Below are 15,967 nucleotides of genomic sequence, written 5' to 3' on the forward strand. Positions count from 1 at the left end.
GTTCCATCAGATTGGCTAAGGATTGCCCAACATCCAGCTCTGCCACCTCATGTACCACCATTTTGACATTCTCCTTCACATTACCTGTAGCCTGTAACGCCCCAACTCCCTCCATATACCTCCGTTGTACAAGTAACAGGTGGTCAACCTCTTTTAGTTGTCTGCTCTAGGTACCTCCTTCAAATTGAGGTATTAGTTATCTAGAAGAAATCCCAATAAACACCTTCATTTCCACGGTCTACTACAACATTAATGGTCATCTCTTGTTGCTCAGAATCTATTATGAAACTTCGCATTAACCAACCGTACAATGCCACAAAAGTATTTTTCATTGGTCTAGCTATACCCTTGTCTAGTGAGTCAAACCCTAATAAATCTACCCCTTGCAGACCATAAACAATATCTCATTCTCCATAAAAAATGTTGAAATGCCACTTATCCGACATACTTATCCACAATCGACAGAAAAACTATACTATTATTTTGACTTATAACAACTATATGCTCTAAATCTACAACAACATAACATAATAAACCAAACAGCTAACGTTACTCTACGTTGCTCTAAAAACCTAAATCTAATATTTTCTCTACATCCCTTAAAAACCTAGATCTAATAACAGTATAAATATTTATAAAGAAACTAGGTCTAATATCACTAAATCCTACATCTGATGTCTAACAAATGTAGTGCTAACCTAACAAGTTTGTAAAAAAAAAAAACACTAAGGTTAGGCTATTACGGTAGGGCTTCGGTACACATGTGAAAGCTGAATAAGCTATTTTATAGGGAAACCCGTCATCTGTTAGAAGGGCGCCTTCTAATGGACAACATGTGGGTGTCATTACCATAGCCTCGTCGCCTAGTCCGAGACCACTAACACCACTTGTTGCTTGTTGAAAGGACAATAAGGGGTGACTGGTAGATTGTCACCCTTTCAACATACGGCATGAGTATATAATTGTAAAATTTTAAAATAGGTACATATATTTATAATATTTGAATTTAAAAAAGATAAAAAAATCGACTATCCATAGGTTTTTTTAAGCCTCAATACTAGGTATAATCTGTAATATCTGAACTCACACCACACTCTATGTATATACACCCACATATATTAGATCTATAATCTATGCTCACATATGTCTATAAAAAGATTTATGAAGCCTCAGGCTACGCTAGCACGGACACATCACTATCTCATTGTAGTCCATCATACGCTTGAGACGGATCGAAAGAAATACCCCTGTGCGCACCAGCGGAATGGAGCCCGGGCGGGTAGCGTCCAGGATGGGACGACTTATTGGCGACTATCCATAGGAGTTGAGTGAGGAAGGGGGTGTAATGGGCTACGGCACAGCAAAAAGCTCTGTACTTCGGCCCTTATTGGGCCTCCACCCCTCACTTTTCGTTCATCCAAGGGCAGATCTAGGCCCGGTGCTGCTGGGGTCTGAAGTTCCAGGCAGGCCAAATAATATCTGCGGATCCCAGCGGGCCAGCACAATGCGCAATGGCCCGCTCATGCCATCAGCGTCGGGGCCCTACCATCGCTCGCTCCGGACGCAAGCGAACGGCGCCGCTTGGATCTCGTTCGCATCCTATCCTCCTCCTTTAGTCCTCCCCATCACCCCCAATTCCCAAACCCTAGTTTCTTCCGACGCTGCCGGCCGCCGTTGCGCCCCTCTGCCGCCGGGCACCCCGCGCCGTCGATCGCTCTCAACTCCCGTCTCCGACCGCGCCCGGGCACCCCGCAGGTGAACCCCCCATGCCCTTTGTTAAGCACGCCCTGCCATTGAATCCGCCCCAACTCACGAAGGTTTTTCTTTCTCCCATTTGCTTCTTTCTAGGTAGGGTTCTGATTCAGGTGTTACCGGATCTCGCGTTGAGGTGCCAGACCAAAGCAATCGGCCACCATGCAGGTTGGTAGTCCCTGACCTATCTCTCTCGATTGGTTCGCTTGTTGCCTTGTCTTCTCTAGGCTCAGCTGTAATATGCAGGCGTTTGACTTCTTCTGCGGTTAGGACCCCTTGAATGGACTAATTGGTGCATCCGTGTTCTATGTGCTGTGATCTTGACCGATGCTTTCCTGTCCTGTTTGGAGACTATGAAACTCTTAGATGCTGTCTGAAGCATAGAATTTTAAAGATAGAGGTTGGTGATATAGTGATGTCGATCCCTTGGGCCCCGATGAATTTACACCAGATGAATTGGAGGTGGTTTGTTTATGGGGTGGGGGTGGGGGTGGGGGTGTGTTTCGTGTTTGATGAGATCTTTGCTCATGTAGTTTTCCCCCTGAACTGAATTTACATGTTTGCTGGGGGAGACTCGCTGGTTCTTTATCCATAATTGAAGATTTGAAGTACTAGGGCATGTTCAATATGCTACTTGTCATTTTCGTTAACTTACAGTAACGTTATAGAAGATTCTGATTTTGTGTAAGATATACTTTTTTGGAGTTCCCTGGGCTGTTGTGAAGTAGGAATGTAGGAGAGCATATGTCATTACATATAGGTCATGACATACCTGAGCAACCTAGTTCTTTAACTGCAGAGATTCTTTTGGCCTGTTCTTTTACTTGTTAAAGTCCACATGCTGTCACATATTTAGAATTTCAGATGCTGTGATGTTCATTTCTCTGCTTGGCTAATTTTAGGACATTGTGGTGAGAATTGCCTGGTCTTGTAGAGTTCTTTTTCCCTTTAAACTCGATGCGGCTAACTGGATCATAGTATTTCAGCGCTACTTTAGCTAGATTTATCTGATATTTCTAATACATCCACTATTTAATAGGCTAGCGATAGGTTCAACATAAATTCTCAGCTTGAGCATCTTCAAGCCAAATATGTGGGAACAGGACACGCAGACTTGACCAGATTGTAAGTACTTGTTTCTTTATTTAGAAAAATGTCCTCACTAACTTGTAAGACATAATGCTTAATATTTCTTTATTTACAGTGAATGGGCTTTAAACATCCAGAGGGACAGCTATGCCTCTTATATTGGGCACTATCCAATGTTGGCATATTTTGCCATCGCTGAAAATGAATCAATTGGAAGAGAGCGTTACAATTTTATGCAGGTATGTCAACTTGTCTTAACTCTTCTACTAAGTTATAGCTGATAATTCTGTAGAACAAATCTGAGGCATAGATATTGGAATAAATTATGACTATATGACTTAGCCTTAGTTGGACGGTAGTTTTGCTTAGCTTTCTTAAGTAGTTTCAAATTGTTCCTAGTGGAGCATAGTTTGCAGCATTGCTGGTTTTTCTTGTTATGACTATATACTAGTATGCAAGTGCAATTTCCGTGTATGGACTCTGCAAGTTTTAAAAAAAATACTCTGTGTTCTGTTGGCCCAGCAATCCCAGTTGGTTAAGGTTTCTGTACTAATCCCCAATACAACTTGGTATCTAAGACAGAACTAGCTGGAACAGTATGCTATGATTTTCTCATTATGCTACCAAATGAATCAAGAGCGCTTCCTCTCTCCCTGCAAGAAAGATGAGATGATCGAGTAGAGTAGATAGAGGTCTACTTCAGACATGTATCCACTACCTAGAATTATAGGTATAAACTAACATGGCAATCTACATATTTTTTCCAAGAGTTTTTAGAAACAAAATCATCGATAAACTAGAATTCTTATGATTGTCATTATTAAATACAAATGTAGTTCAATTGTCTTTCCTTAGTCCAATCAGTTGCCTCTGATAAGAGGGCTATGTAAGTAATTACACAACTGTTGCAACTATCAAGTAGACGTTTTCAATCACTTGGTCGAAGGGATGGGATCTGTAATCAATACTTGTCAAGGGACCCGTCATAAATAGAACAAGCATCTCTTGATAAGATAAATTCTCTGTTAGCTAAACACTTACATTTGATAAGATGGCCAGGCAACTACATATGCACCTTAAAACGTGCACTGTAGCTAGAAGAAGTTTTGAAGTAGCTAATTATCCACACCAAGATCGCTGCAAGTGACAAAGAACAGATAGGTATTAGCCAATCAACCGCTAAATCCAGTTAAGTTGGGGATTGTACTGACATCTGTGTTGTGCTGTTTTATCTTATGAGATATTATCGATTGGGAATTGGACCCTGTATATTAGTGAGGCATCGAGTGTTACCCTTCTTGATCCCCCCTATATCTGCGGGCGTGTCTGAGTGCCAACGTTTCCAGCGAGTTGAGCCCTACTCCCACTCCCACTACACACTGTCAGCACTGCCCTTCTTGTTAGGAATACAAGGACCTCACTACCTTGTTTTATATGTGGTGTTGTGTCTCCTCTGCCCACCAGACATCTCTTGGCCTCGCCAAAGCGAATGATGACACAGATTGGCGTGATCAACTTTTGTACACAAAATTTTCTGATGTGCACCTATACTGAATGCAATCATCACTGTTTCAAAATTTGGCCACCTTGCCTAGGTACCACTTTCCCACCTAATCGGCACCTAGGCACCACCCCACTGCCCACTTAGCTTATCGCATAGCACTTTTTAAAACTCTAGCGATCATGCCTTTTTTCAATTTGATTTTATTGCTGTTTGATTGAGCAAGCTAAAAGTGTTTTTCTTCTCAGCTGGTGAATGGTAACCAGTTCTCATGAGTTCCAGTGTTGCCAGGATCTTAACAGTCACTTTTTTAGCAGTGGTTTTCTGATATTGCAATTTAAATTGTTGCAGAAAATGCTGCTTCCTTGTGGCCTCCCTCCTGAGAGAGACGAGGACTGAGGAGCTGGTGCATTACTTTAGTGTCACCGCTAGAGCAACTTATGTTCAGCCCCAGGTTGCTATTGAAGTAAAAGAACCAGGCTAGGTAGCCACCTTAGTACTGTTTGTGACTTTGTTTGAATGCCCTGAACATGTTAAGCGCAGGCATGCACTTTGGATTGTCCTACATGGATTTTTTTACCATGATTCGTAAATGTTCAGAATTTGTATGCGGTGTTAAGAAAATGTCGTTTCTGTCTTGTGAGATTTTATGGTATGATTTATCCGTGGCACAGAAAATGTATCGGTGCCTACTGTACAAGTACCTTTGCAGAACGTCTGATATAGACGAAAATATGGTGAGTGTTCTTTGCAGGATATGCTGCAGGTGGGTACTTACCCATCAAGTCAAGTATTTGGGAGTGTCGGTCTTATCTAGAATGCTGTCAGTTGCAAATTGGCAGTTTCTAAAGAGATGATGGATGCTTATCTAGAATGATTGTATGCCTGAAGAGATGATGGATGCTTTATGTTTATCCCAGGGTGGCAAGCTAGCTCTTTCGGACAAGCGCAACCGTAGTGTGCAATCGAACCGAATGGGAAAAGGTCGAGCCACGTCTGTTTGATTTCTATTCAAGTTCAAGCGAACCATAACGCTCCAGTGTGTGTGGGACCCGCTGCAGTCCGTCCTCTTCCTCCCGATCACCAACCGTAGCCCGCTCCTCTAAATCGGCGTCGCCGCCACCCAAATCCCCTGCTCCCGCCGCCCAAAGTCGACCGTGCAAACAGGCAGCGAGATCCTCGATTGGTGGCGCGGCCTAAGGATTTAGCGACCGGTGTTCTCTTGATCTCTTCTCAGGTACCGCCACCCAAATTCACTGCCGCCGCCGGCCCCCGCGCAATGGTCTCTCTCTCCGAAATGCGAAGACTGCCACTCCGTTGTGTTTCTATGATTTCTTTATTCCCCTGTGTTCGAGCCGAACAGACGATTCGACACGATAATCTTTTCCCTCGGTTCGGTAGCTCAGTGGCGGTCCGCTTGGATAAGTGCAGGTATATAAGTTTGTTTTAGGCATGGGACCAAGGTTGATCGAAGTTGAACATTCCTATGGAACTCCCCTTCAGACGACTTCTCTGCGCTTTCCCAGCACCTTTCGTTTTATGGACCAGGACCAATTTCACCTCAGACCATGGTGGCTGGATAACGTTCTCTCAAGGACCTGCAAAACTCTCTAATGCTGATGATCAAACGTTCCTTCAGATGTGTATGAGAAGGAAGCGTCTCACAGGACTCTTAGATAGAAACCAGCATAGTCTATGAATTAGCATGAACAGTTTATTAAACTTGGTTGCACTCGTAAAGCGAGCGTGAAGAGAGCTGCGAAAGAAGCCCACGGGACGGAGCGGTTCTTTTTCCTGACTAGCAAGTGGACAGGCTCTGATGGCGTAGCTATTGGTAAAGCTTTAGTTTAGATAATATAGAGTTGATTATTTCTAACTCTAAAATTTTTTAAAGCTAGAGCTATTAGTAGACATTATGGTCTTATTTTAAACTGAAAATGGATATTAAGCCACTTTATTTTATCCTGCAAACTATAAAAATCCTACATAGATCTCAAAACTGAGCTCTATCAAACAAAGTCATATTCTTTTAGAAATGTATCAGTTCTGAATTCTATCTAAAAATGTTTTTCTAGTGAACCAGAATCTCCTCTAAAAATTGTTTAGGAGCTTATTAGATTTAGTTTCTTCAAAGAGAGAATAACGATGCAATTAACCAATTTACTCTTGTCCTATTTACTATTTTTTGTTTTTAGTGAGTATTTCATGGTTAGTAGTAATTTTAACATGTATAACATGTCAATACCTGCTCAACTCTATCCTCTCTCGCCATTTCGCTCTGGGTTGCAACCCGGTCCATGACCGGTTGGCACTAGGGCATGACCTGCCCTCTCTCTCTCTGAAGGTGATGACCGCAAGGCAATGGCGAAGGGCAGCGGAGCGTTGGTGGGGAGATGCTAGGAGGGCAGATCTGGGTGGCTCCCCACCTGATCTGGTGGAGCGTGGGGGGTGGGGGGGGAGGGGAAGTGTAGGTAAGGGTAGCGGAGCTTGGAGGCATGTTAGGAACTCATCCCCTGGGTTTCTCCCACGAAATGCCTTCTAGTCCGTTTCGCGAATCGACTTGTATTTCAACCGACCATGATTCCAAACCAAACGCCTTCTCTCCCCTCCCACAGTTCAGTTTCCATGCACACTGGAGCTGCTCACCTCAGTTCTATTCCAACTTATTTGATACGTAAAACTCCGTCCTTCAATGAAATGGACATTGGGTTTCTTCCCTTCGTCTGAAACTCACATGCCTATTGCTCTGTTGGAACTCCTAGGAAATTATAACATTGTAACTGTATTGATTAGTGAGCAATTACATCTACTAGTAAAGTGTACATACATTGTAACAATTCCTAAATCTCTCACATCCATTATCTATTTGATTCCCCCAACGAAGTTAACAAAATATGAAGTTAAAGACAATACTTAGGCCCTTAAATTTTCATTAAAACTTAATTCAATGTCACTCGTCGTTGGACTTCAGCAATACGACTATGATCCCAATTTTGCCCAAACCTCGTCCCCACGCACGCCACGCTCCACCATCGCTTGCTATGAGCCTCCACCACCTCGGAATACTCTTTTCTTGATAAAGCATGATCTCATTCCTCGAAAGAGAAATGTCAATCTTGTAAGAAAAACCAGTATCTTGACTAAGAATGAACGGACCACCATCCAAAACAAATACTAAAAGACTGAAGCACATCCTCGTGCTACTTTCCGGTGCTTTCATATCATCTTCTTTGTGTACTCATTATGTTAACTCATCTTTGTCGTAGTTTCAAATCCTACACGAACAGCTCTACTCCTTGTACTCTTAGGTCGCAAAAGAACATGCTACAGTAAAGGGACAGGAACACTCTTAAAGCTCTACACATGCTCGAGGTTCCTCGTGCCCACGTCCTTGGTAAGTTTATCTAGCACCAAAGTAGCATGCCTCTCAAGGTCAACCACACTCCAGCGACAAGCACACTACCTCTAGCGCGACCTCCAATCTCCAGCACCTGGAAATCGAGTGGCAGCTTGTGCTCCGTACTGTCGCCTCACTAAGATAGGGCATCTGATCTCATGGCAATCCGTCCTGCTTTTCCACATGGCCATCACCACCACATTCACCATGTTTAGATTCCTGATGCTACCTTGATTGGTCAAGAAAGAGATAATAATAATATGGAAATTACAAAAGGGAAGAAAGCAAAAGAGATTTCCTATTCACCACATAGTCATAGTTTGAAAGAGATAAGAAAGGATGTGTTTGCAGGTCAAATCTAAACCAGCAAACACAACCATAGTTATCATGGCATCACCGTATCGTCGCCATATCGACAATATGATGACGTGATGGTGTATTGCTCCTCGCCACGGTGCCAGAGTGTATGGCGCCCGCCTGGAGCTGGAGCGGGAGAGGCGCGAGGGGCGCGACGGCGCGCTAGGGCTGGGCAAGGCGGGGTGGGGAGGTGGCGCCAGAGTTGAATGCGGGTGGAGGGATGAAATCCCTAACCCTAACACCCCCACCCCCAGCCTTATATACGTCAGACTGGGTGGGTCGGGGTTGGCATGGGCCGAAAGGCTATTAACATGGTGGGTGGCGCAAATTTTGTAGAAACCTCCTAGTTTTTCAATATATTACACACTGATTCCATATAACCTCAATTATATTACAAGTTTTTGTATTTAAACCTCTCAGGGTATTAATAATTGCAAAAACTATTGTGCATTTCTGCATTTTACACATATTACCTTAGTAATACATTGTTATAAAATTTTTGTATTCACCATGCTGATATGTCTATGGCGTCGCCACACCACACGCCATGACGTTGTAAAGTTGTGAAGGTGGTGAGTTGCCGCGTCTCACCACACCGTGTAACAACCATGAACACAGCCACTTTGAATGGCCAGCAAATATTAAATCAAGGGCCGTTAAGTCTCATATTGAAAAGACAAAGGCTTTCATCATGGAACATATGGAATGCATGCCATTGAGAACAAAGTACTGAACTACTTTTTCAAACAAAATAAGACTGAAATTAAGAACAAGATTCTGCATGGTTCACCCGTTCTACTAAATAACTAAGTTAACCATCCAAGTGACATGCGAATTTCACAAGAGTTTCTATTTCAGCAATAAATCAACATAAAAGAAATCTAGGGGCGAAAAGAAAGTGCAAATGCCTGTCTAGATATCAAAAGATTATCAATTACAGGGCCATTACCTGCTTGCTTGAACTGGGAATCTGAATAATACCTACTTGTTGCTGTTTGCCCACACACCATAGGCATGTTGTATAACCCTTGATTCCTTACAATCTGAACATAAAACTATAGTTAATTTGATTCCTCATAAAACCTAGAGAAATATACAAAAAGATATGCCTTTTTATCTATCAAGTATATAGAAATGACCACATGTCAAATTATACAATGTAGTCACTTGGAGAACTTTGCAAAAACTGCAATACTTGGAAAATGTAGAGAATTTGCAATATGCAGACACTTGTTGATATATAAATATGTGAAATTGAGACGGAGCACCACTTCTACAGGCACTCATCTAAGTAATAGCAAAAATATCAAATTCCGTACCAGATTAATTTGATGAACATACCTAAATTTCTCATATCCATATAGCAGCCCAAACAATTAAGTGCCTGAGTCTCTTACCATCAGAATACCATATCACCACACAAATCACAACCCATTTTAATCATCACGTGATAAATATGTACCAAATCATGCAAAAGCCCAAACACTCAATGTTAAAACCCATGATTGACGCATATGCCCCTTGTCTTACTAAGCTGCTTCTAAATCTACAACCAAACAATCTCATGCCTATCTAAACCACTAACCGATTCCAAATAGAAGCAATCAAACTTCCATCAAACTGGGTCAGCACATGATCATATTATACAGAGGAGAGGGGAGAAAGGAGAGCAGAATTAGGCACCTCGGTGAGGAGCTCCCATATCCAGTAGGAGAGGAGACGGAAGAGCAGAGTTGGGTACCTTAGTGAGGAGCTCCCACACCCATCAAATGGCCTCCTCCTTCTAGTCCCCTAGGGACGAGTCCCAAAGCATCTCAAAGAAGGTGTGATGGTATGTGTCCTGGACTGGGGCCTTCTGGATGAGCTTCCTTTGACTGGATGTGGGAGGGGAGCGGCGGGTCTGACTGGATAGGAGTGTCGGCAGGCGTAAGGCATAGTGGATAGAGGGGAGGCAGCGGTGACCCCTTGGATGGCCGTGGAGGACCGATCCACGACGGTGATAGTGTAGGCAGGAGCAGTTGGGGAGGGGGTTTGCAAGCGGATGTTGCTCCCAATCACTCGCTTAAGTCGCTTCCAGAGGACGGAGTGGTGGCGGAGGCATCCCCGGAGGAGAAGACGGTGGACGCGCCCTGGCTGAAGGGGAGGAGACTGTTGGGAATGGGCAGGCTACGCTAGCCTAAAACAAAAAATTTCTACCACATTCACTAAGGAAATCATGTTAGTATGAGATCATAAATCTTTACCGCTCGACACGCAGTGCAGCGGAAGAAGAGTTGGAGTAAACCGATATAACATCGTGGGTGTCAAAATCCTCAAGCAGCTTCTCGATCAGATCTGCGACCAGTCCCGCGCAGGTGGCTACATTCCTCAACCAACTCCAAGCAGATGGTCGTGCTCTTCGACCAACTCCGAGCAAGTGGTCGTGCTCCCCGACCAACTCCGAGCAAGTTATTGACTAGTCCTGAACACGTCGCGTTCAACTCGCCGAGAAGATCAGCGCCATAATAGCAGCAACGCCTCTACGGTATCCACATATACTGGGCAGAAACGTCGAGCGTCGATGTGCTAGCACCCACGCGTGGCTAGGGTTTTGGGAGATCGTGTGAAAGGCAGCATGCCTCTAAAGCATATCACCTTCAGATACTTCAACGGTTAACAGATGCGTCCACGCACACGGGGATGAGATCCGTCCATCTTTGATAGGGAACAATAGATAAGTGCATCAACAATACAGTGGGGTGCTTATAGAATAAAATCTCAATTGCATTATCACATATGCCTAAAAGAAGGATAATATACTTATTTAAATATCGATGTTTATATTAGTATTAATATAATAATCGATAATATTTAAATAATTGTACTCTTTGTTTACATTAGAAATTACAACTTTTAAGTAGATGTTTAACACGAGTCCTGCTATTTAGCGCGCGTGAAGAAGTGAACGCACGTACCACCCTGACAGCCTCTACTCTTTCCCTTTTGGGAAAAATATTTCCTTCCATGTTTTTTCGTTTTTGGAAAAATTTGCATGAGAAAAGTTTTAAAAAGTTTTGAGAAAAAGAGTTTTTTTAAAAAATTATGTGAGCACACGCTATTTCCTTAAACACTTAGCATTTTTTGTCTTCCCTTAAACAAGGAGCAATGTTTATATCCTAATAGGTAGATGGTACATGCAGTTGGGAGAGAGGGGATGTGAGCAGTAGTTGCGCTAGCGAAACGATGTTTTCTGTTCTTTTATTAGATAGGGTTGGTAGAGATTTTCTTTTAACATTAACACCGAGTACGAGCTATAGTATCTAAACGTCTACTTACACGCATCCACATACATCCTAAGCTATAGTAGAGATGATCTATGAAGAAACAGACAGTGAAAGAATACTGATATAATGTAGGAAATCATGGAACGTATATATACATACACAAAAGTGGACAAAGAAATGAAAAAAAAATACAGAGCCTATCCCTGATTATTCAGAGTTTCAGATAGCCAAATATGGCACTGTTCATGTGCGATACCGTTTATAGCCAGGCCATATTCAGTACATGGTGCGCCGAATATATTATTGTAGCATAGATGTGCCGAATACGGTGCTACAGACCATATTTGACACACAGTGTGTCGAATATGACATTTTCAGGGTACGATATACTGAAAGTTAATTTTCGGTAAATAAGATATCAAATACGAATATTAAAATTATAAATACGATGATATGTTAACTATTTTAGTAAATAGAATCACGTATGTTATCTAATTTTATATTTTTATCCAGACTCTCGTATACAAACTACTAGTGCTAAACTAAACCAGATGAAGTAGAAGACGATGAATAAGCACGAGTAGCACCCGATCATTCAGCCAAGTGCATGATCCGAACTCAAGACTCTCATATACAAGCAGCAGCTGGTGAATCTGCTTCTGGTCAGTAGTTTAATTAAGCGTACCCGCCTTGCTTCCATCCGCCGCCGCTGTGGTAGGCGTTGTTGTCCCGGCGGCTGTTCCTGAACGCGCAGCACCCGATGGAGTAGACGACGATGATGAGCACGAGGAAGACGACGTTGACGATGGCGGCGCGCTTCCAGTCCCGCTTGAGCGTGTCCACCACGCCGGCCTTGCACGACTGGCAGCCGTAGCAGAGCTTGTCCGCGTCGTTGCTCCACGCGCTGCAGTCCGGGTTGGCCGACGCGAAGCTCGCCGTCTTGGTCCATGCCGTGCCGCCGGCGTGCGTAAAGTTGCAGCTCGTGGGAGGCTTGCAGCAGCTAGACTCGACCGGGGACAGGTCACTGCTCAAGAACTCCGCCAGCGTCGAGTTCTTGTCCTGCAGCCTCCTGCACACGTCGGCGTCGGCGATGCAGCTGCGGATCCTGGCCCAGTTCTTGCCGCTCCCGACGTGGCGCTGCATCCAGGTGGAGTAGTCCCCGAGGCGGTACTCCTTGTACCCTGCCCCCGACACGGCCTCCCCGGCGCCCCGGTTGGTGACGGCGAAGGCGAAGGCGGTGAAGCAGAGGAGGGCGACGATGAGCGTGAACATGGCGAGGAGGTAGAGCCAGAGCAGCCAGGTGACGCGGCAGCAGGCGCCGACGAGGCCCACGAGGGAGACGGCCATGAGTACTGCCCCGAGCGCGATGGCCGGGGACCAGAGGAAGTGGTCGCACTCGGTCCCGTCGGCGCGGGTGCGCAGCCAGATGCCCGCGCCGAGGACCGGGACGGAGAGCAGGAACGTCACCAGGTTCAGCGCGCCGATGACGTTGTTGCTCAGTCGGAACGCCATGGCTGCCGCCGTGACCAGCTCACCTCTAGCTCTACTGGTCGTGCGCTTGTCCGTGCTGTGAGCCTGTGCCGGTGAACCGTCGCGGTGCGAGGCGGGGCATGTTTTTTTCTGTGATGACGTGCTGCCGATGGGTTTATGCGGTGGTTGGGGCGGCACGTATTTGTAGGATAGTGGGCACGGAAATGCGGAATGAGTTGTGTCGGCACGGGAAAGTTCGTGGGTTTTCCCATGGGAAAAGACGGGAAAACGTGTGGTCCTTGCGGGGCGCTACGAGCCGCTCGGCAACCGGCAAGGGAAACCTGCTTGGTGGGGCGAGGGACACGTTGCGCGGTGCGCGGCCGTGCCCTCTCCACGCCGGCACGCGCAGTCGTGATGCACCCTGCTAGCCGTACCGGTTGCATCGCCGGCCACGGCTCGCGACTCTGGACTGACTACCGGCTGCGAGCTAGACTGGTTGTAGCGCGTCATTAGTGCACAGGTGACCAGGAGACCAGGACAAATGAGAGCGACGTGTGTGTGTTGAGTGTTGACTGTTCGCGAGAGTCAGCCGATCCAGACTCGAGAGACGAGTTGTTGGTAAGGCCCACTCTATTACCCAAAAGTTTTGGTCTTCTAATCTAATTATTTTATTATTTTATAGGGAGTGATTCGGTAGAGAAAATGAATTTATGGTTAAAATTGATTATTTAAAATAAAATATATGAAGAAAGTGATTTTGTACGGGAAGTGAATCAGAGAAAACTGTTTTTTTTTACTCCTTATCTTCTACTTTATTTCAGATAATCACTCGCACAAATTTCACTCAAAAAACTAAAAGCTGAAAGCTACTGTTTAGCAGAGCTCTCAGAGCAGCTTTCTAGCTCTCTGATTACAGAAAAAAAACTACTCTGAGAGCTCTGTTAAACAGACCTTTGGGCTCGATCTAGTTTCGCTCTTGAAGGAACAAGCCCCTCCTTCAATCCTGATCTTATTTGAGCCTTCGGACTCACCCTGTAGGCCATTTCTGTTTTGTGGACAGCTACTTTATTAGTAAGCACATGTGTACAAGCAAGCAAGCGCCTAGGAATTGTGTTGCACTAACACTTCAAAAATCATTCCATCCATCATCTGGATAGACAACAGATAAGTAAACAATTAAAATATTGAATGTGCTACAACCATATAGTCACATAGATATCTCTCAACGCATAAAGTTTTCTTTAAGGGAAAAGTTAGTGTCCAGATTGCCATTTTAAATAATCTCCAAAAGTATCCAATAGAATAATCATGTATACATTTGTAAGTAGGATCCTAATCAAAGATATTGCATATGATCTTGCAAATAGTAATAACAAAGAGAGCCTAAACTAAAAATAAAGTGAGTATTCTGAACATCCTCATGTAGTAAGCAAATTGCTTCTCCTCTTTAACTCAACTTTTTAACTCCTGTTGGTAATGCATGTAGTAGCATCTTCTTCCTCTTCCAGCTCAATGAAGCTATGTCCTCCATTGGTTGGCCTGCATATTGAATAATGAAAATATTAATAAAATACTGCTTAAACTGATGGTAAATATTGCAGTCATCATCAATTTGCCTTCATCTTCTTCACTAAATCCAACGAACCAATCTCTGGCGCAAATTAGAGTCTCAAGAGTTTCAGGAGATAGACATGTCCTATTTTTACCAAGTATTCTTCCAGCAGCACTTAATACATCGTGCTCACATGAATTACTAGAAAATCTTCGGCCATTACAGACAAGACAAGGTAGACGTCTGCATTTCTTTTCCAATACCCTACAACATCAAAGTTCTTATCAGGCTTTAAAGGGACCCTAAGATCTTTTAAGTACGAGTCTAAGTCAGACTGTTGTGTGTGTCTCTCTGTATCTTGTGAGGTGAATTCAGCGAATGCAGACTCTACCCGCCTTTTACCAAAAAGTGCAGCTACAGAAGAACTAGAATTGAGGTCACTTGCTACTGCATGCTCATCGGATTGGATAAATGTTGGAAGTGAATGACTCCTCACAATTTTCTCACGCTCTAAATAGTACTTTTCCAAAGATTCACGCAATAGCCTCATCTTTTCTTGAATATTTGTTCCAATGGTATGAAAATAGAACCTAAGGAAGTCAAATTTCAGCAAGGGGTCCAACACAGCAGCTATAAGAACAACATTTGGTTTATCCCAATACTTCTGAAAATTTCTTGTCGATAGTGCATTGTGACATAAGATACCCGAAGTTTTGATTAGCAGTCAAATTAACATGTGAGACCAAATTTTCAACCTTGTTAATCAATTGGTTCTTCTCTTCTTCATAAGAAAGACAATTTGAGTGAACACTTTGTCGACCAACTACCCTCATTGATGGATGACACTAGTTCATCATTTTTTTCCAATATGGATCATCAGCTTTTTGGAATGCAATCTCGGAGCTGATACAAAATTGGGCAATTAAATTACGACACATTTGGGGGTCAAAGACAATTTGGTCCACATGAACAGATTTTGGCTTCAAGGTTAGCAAGAATTTCTCTCTATCCTCAAGTGGAATGCTATAACAGTGGAACCCAATATGGCTATTCAGGTGATTTGTTCCTTTCCCAAGTTCAGATGATAAGTGTAGCTTGCAATATTTGCATATTGCCTTTTCTTTGCCATCTACAAGTTCTGATTCAACATATTCCCAGACATTAGCCCTTTTCTTGGATGTATGGCTTGACTGGTCAGCCAAGAGAATGTTATAATTATCCACAGAAATTTCTAACATCGATGGAATCCTATCCATAATATAAAATTACCTAATATGCAGGAGCATGCGTAATTGTATGCTTAATATTGATGTCATTTCAGGATATATATATATATATATAGACACACACACACATACACACAAAAAATGTAGGATATGAAGCAGCAATTAATATTAAAAAAACGATGAAAACATACACCAGCTACAAACCAACAATACTACTGTTTTGTTCACCGGTTACAATCATCATAATTGCATTTGACATCCTCATGCAAACACAAATATATTAATTAAGCTATCCAAGGAGACAAATATTCAACTAATTTACAACTCTATCAGGCACAAGGCATAATATTAAGGATTCAG

At 43.5% G+C, this 15,967-nt stretch overlaps 2 protein-coding genes across 2 annotated transcripts; one reads left to right on the forward strand and one right to left on the reverse strand.

The window, feature by feature from the left end:
- Positions 1-1,578: 1,578 nt before the first annotated feature.
- LOC133895671 (uncharacterized protein At4g14342) lies at positions 1,579-4,980 on the forward strand. The gene is made up of 5 exons (XM_062336138.1): positions 1,579-1,755; positions 1,849-1,920; positions 2,792-2,877; positions 2,957-3,080; positions 4,694-4,980. The coding sequence occupies exons 2-5, from the start codon at positions 1,915-1,917 to the stop codon at positions 4,739-4,741; spliced, it is 264 nt and encodes an 87-aa protein (XP_062192122.1). The 5' UTR covers positions 1,579-1,755; positions 1,849-1,914; the 3' UTR covers positions 4,742-4,980.
- Positions 4,981-11,467: 6,487 nt separating this feature from the next.
- LOC133895349 (tetraspanin-8-like) lies at positions 11,468-13,026 on the reverse strand. Its single transcript, XM_062335601.1, has one exon. The coding sequence runs from the start codon at positions 12,869-12,871 to the stop codon at positions 12,035-12,037; it is 837 nt and encodes a 278-aa protein (XP_062191585.1). The 5' UTR covers positions 12,872-13,026; the 3' UTR covers positions 11,468-12,034.
- Positions 13,027-15,967: the final 2,941 nt, after the last annotated feature.

Source organism: Phragmites australis, chromosome 16 (genome assembly GCF_958298935.1).
Source record: "Phragmites australis chromosome 16, lpPhrAust1.1, whole genome shotgun sequence".
NCBI lineage: Eukaryota > Viridiplantae > Streptophyta > Magnoliopsida > Poales > Poaceae > Phragmites > Phragmites australis.

Bases quoted from the DNA above. Each gene is read 5' to 3' on its own strand.
- LOC133895671 (XM_062336138.1), top strand. The intron at 2,878-2,956 runs GTAAGTACTTGT...CTTTATTTACAG, and splicing joins CACGCAGACTTGACCAGATT to TGAATGGGCTTTAAACATCC. The intron at 3,081-4,693 runs GTATGTCAACTT...AAATTGTTGCAG, and splicing joins AGCGTTACAATTTTATGCAG to AAAATGCTGCTTCCTTGTGG.
- LOC133895349 (XM_062335601.1), bottom strand. From the start codon at position 12,871: ATGGCGTTCCGACTGAGCAACAACGTCATCGGCGCGCTGAACCTGGTG.